General features: G+C 61.6%; 1 protein-coding gene across 1 annotated transcript in view; it reads left to right on the forward strand.

Annotated features, from left to right (window-relative positions):
• Positions 1–2,242, forward strand: part of RELL2 (RELT-like 2) — a 9,282-nt gene extending 7,040 nt beyond the window's left edge. Inside the window, exons 6-7 of the mRNA XM_009330000.1 lie at positions 6–263; positions 2,201–2,242. Of these exons, the coding sequence (XP_009328275.1) occupies positions 6–263; positions 2,201–2,242 (300 nt within the window). The remainder of the gene's footprint in view (positions 1–5; positions 264–2,200) is intronic.
• The last annotated feature ends 283 nt before the right edge of the window (positions 2,243–2,525 follow it).

Raw genomic sequence — 2,525 nt, forward strand, 5'->3', positions numbered from 1 at the left:
TACAGGATGCTGGCACTGCTCCCGGGAGCGCGAGCCGCCAGAGGAAGCTCCTGAGCCATCAGGTGCTGGGAGGGTCAAGTCCCAGCATCCCGGGAGAGCTGGTGCAGGAAGGAGCCAGCATCTGCCTGGAGGAGACCGGACTGGGGTCGGCAGATGAAGTGTCGGATATTCACGGGAGCCTGAGTCTGCACGAACAGGCTGATGAGTTGGGAAGAGACGACAGCAGCAGAAAACAGCCTGGAGTGGAGGACATGGGGCAGCAGGTAGGTTCCTCCTCTTCTTTGTCCCTGTGTGGTCCCCTGGGCTGGAGGGTTTGGAGGGCTGTGGCACAGCACGCCAAGCCCTGCTGCCAACAAGATCAACCAGCCCAAGCGCGGTGGCGTGAGCTGTGCAGCAGGGACAGGCGAGCCGAGGCTTGCGCCAGGCTGACTGCGGCGTGGGACCTGCCCTGTCCTGCTCACCCTGTTTCTGCTTACCTTTTTTGATTGCATTTTCCCACCCGTTTTCTGATGTCTGGGGCATGCAGAGTCACTGTGACAGTTCCCACCTTGCTGGTACCCGCACTGCAGGGGAAAAGGCAGGTCACTGGTTGACTTGCGTGGGGGATGCTCCAGACCCACTGCCAGCTGCCCCTCGGGCAAAGGATGCATTTTCCTGGTTGGGCTCTTTCGGGACAGCCATTGGGATCACTTTTTCTTGACCTCGGGGAGCTCTGCCACTGCCCATAGCTTGGTGTCTCCAAAACTGTAGCCTCACTGCAGTGCTGGGGCTTAACACGGCCAGCAAGGTACAGGCAGGGACAGATGTCTCCAGGAGCCTTTCTTGCCTCGAAGTCTAGGAAATGGTGAAGCCAACTGGTCATTTCTTGGTTGTTCTTCCCTGCTCCAGAGGGGCTGATGCTGGCTGTGCTCAGAGAGGAGGACAGCCCACCCTGGCTGGAGCTCCCAGTACCCAACCTTCCCACCCGAACACCTTGCTGGAGGTGCTAGAGAGCTCCAGGGCAGCACTGGCAAGGACATCATTTGCTTGGTCATCAACGGCCCCCGATTTGGGGGATTCGCTCCCTGCCACTGCCTCTGGGCTGTTACCACTGAGCAAATGATGCTGTTGGTGGTGGTAGCAGACACCCAACGTGTTCACTCACGCGCGCGCTCACCCGTGGACCTGCAGCTGGGGAAAGACGATTTTCATGGAAGGGGGCTGGGGGAAGGCACCTGGTGCGATGTCACCCCACCAGGGCTGCCTGCGTCGAGCAGCCCCAAGAGCTGGCCTCAGCTCGCCCCACAAAACCAGCACTGGGGCACATGTGGCAAAGCCCTTGGAAGAAAAAGGAAGCAAACCGTCTGGGGAAAAATCTCAGCGTGCTTCAAACCCAGGGACATTCCCAGGGGCTGGATCTGCTGGAGCTCCACGGGCCGGGCATGGCACGTGCCAGAAGCCCTTGGCAGGGAGGTGGGATGGTGCAGGACTGGGTCAGTGTGGGAGAGCCCGGGGAAGGGTGCCTAGCTGAGCGTAGGCTAAGGAAAAAGCAGGAGCCCGCTGTGTTTATTGTTTCCCTCTTTGCTTTCTGGTGGCTTGGCTGGATGGTTTGAGCCGTTTCGTGGAGAAGGGCAGCCCATGGCAGCCACGCAGGACAGAGCTGATGGGCTGTAGCCCTCCTCCAGAGACCTGGAGAGGTGGCGACAGGTCCTCCTTCCTCCCATGGCCCCCGCCGCCTTGTGCAATGGCTGTGGTGCCTCTAACTGGGGAAGCAGTTACATGCAGGGCAAGCCCAGGGACATGGTGATTTTTCCCCTCTTCATCTGTCCTCTCTGTGGCGCCAGGCTCTTGCCTTGCACCCTGCACCAGGCTTTGGCGTATTGCTTTGGTGTGCTCCACGACACAGGGTCCCAGGAGAACGGTGATGGGACCTCACTGGGACGTTTGTCACCAAGCCCTGGCACCACTCGGACACTCCCTCATCCCCCAGGTCCCAGCCAGGGCCACCACGAGGGTTGTTAGCTGCTGCTCAACATGTCCTGCAGGTGATGAGGAAGGGCAGAGAGGTGCTGCTCGGGCTGTAGTCAGCTCCTGGAGCCTCGGTGGACTTCTGCCCACTAGCCCATGGGTCACTGCTGTGGCCAATGGAGACCTGGCCCCCCACCCCAGCACCCCATTCCCATGGGAGCGCTGACATCCACATCTCTCCTCCATCCCCCAGGGGCCCAGCACCGCAGTGCAGGACCGAGGAGCAACTGTGTGACGTGAGTGCTTATCCCCAGCCCCTGGGGCAATGTCCGGGGTGGGGTGGGAAGGCACTGGCAGTGTCCCTGCCCCGGTGGGTCACAGCCTGGTGATGGAGAGAGGGTGAACCCCTTCTCCAGGAGGGTCGGTTCCCAATGCATTGGATCTTGCACGGGCAGGTCCTCTGGCCCGCATGCCCCGCCACAGCGGGGGCTGCAGGTGGGCAGCCGGGCGAGCTCCGGGCAGGGACGGGGCCAGGACAGCCTGGTCGCGGCTGGCGGGTGATGCCACAACCACGGGGG

The sequence above is a fragment of the Pygoscelis adeliae genome, unplaced genomic scaffold (assembly GCF_000699105.1).
Source record: "Pygoscelis adeliae isolate BGI_AS28 unplaced genomic scaffold, ASM69910v1 Scaffold248, whole genome shotgun sequence".
Classification (NCBI taxonomy): domain Eukaryota; kingdom Metazoa; phylum Chordata; class Aves; order Sphenisciformes; family Spheniscidae; genus Pygoscelis; species Pygoscelis adeliae.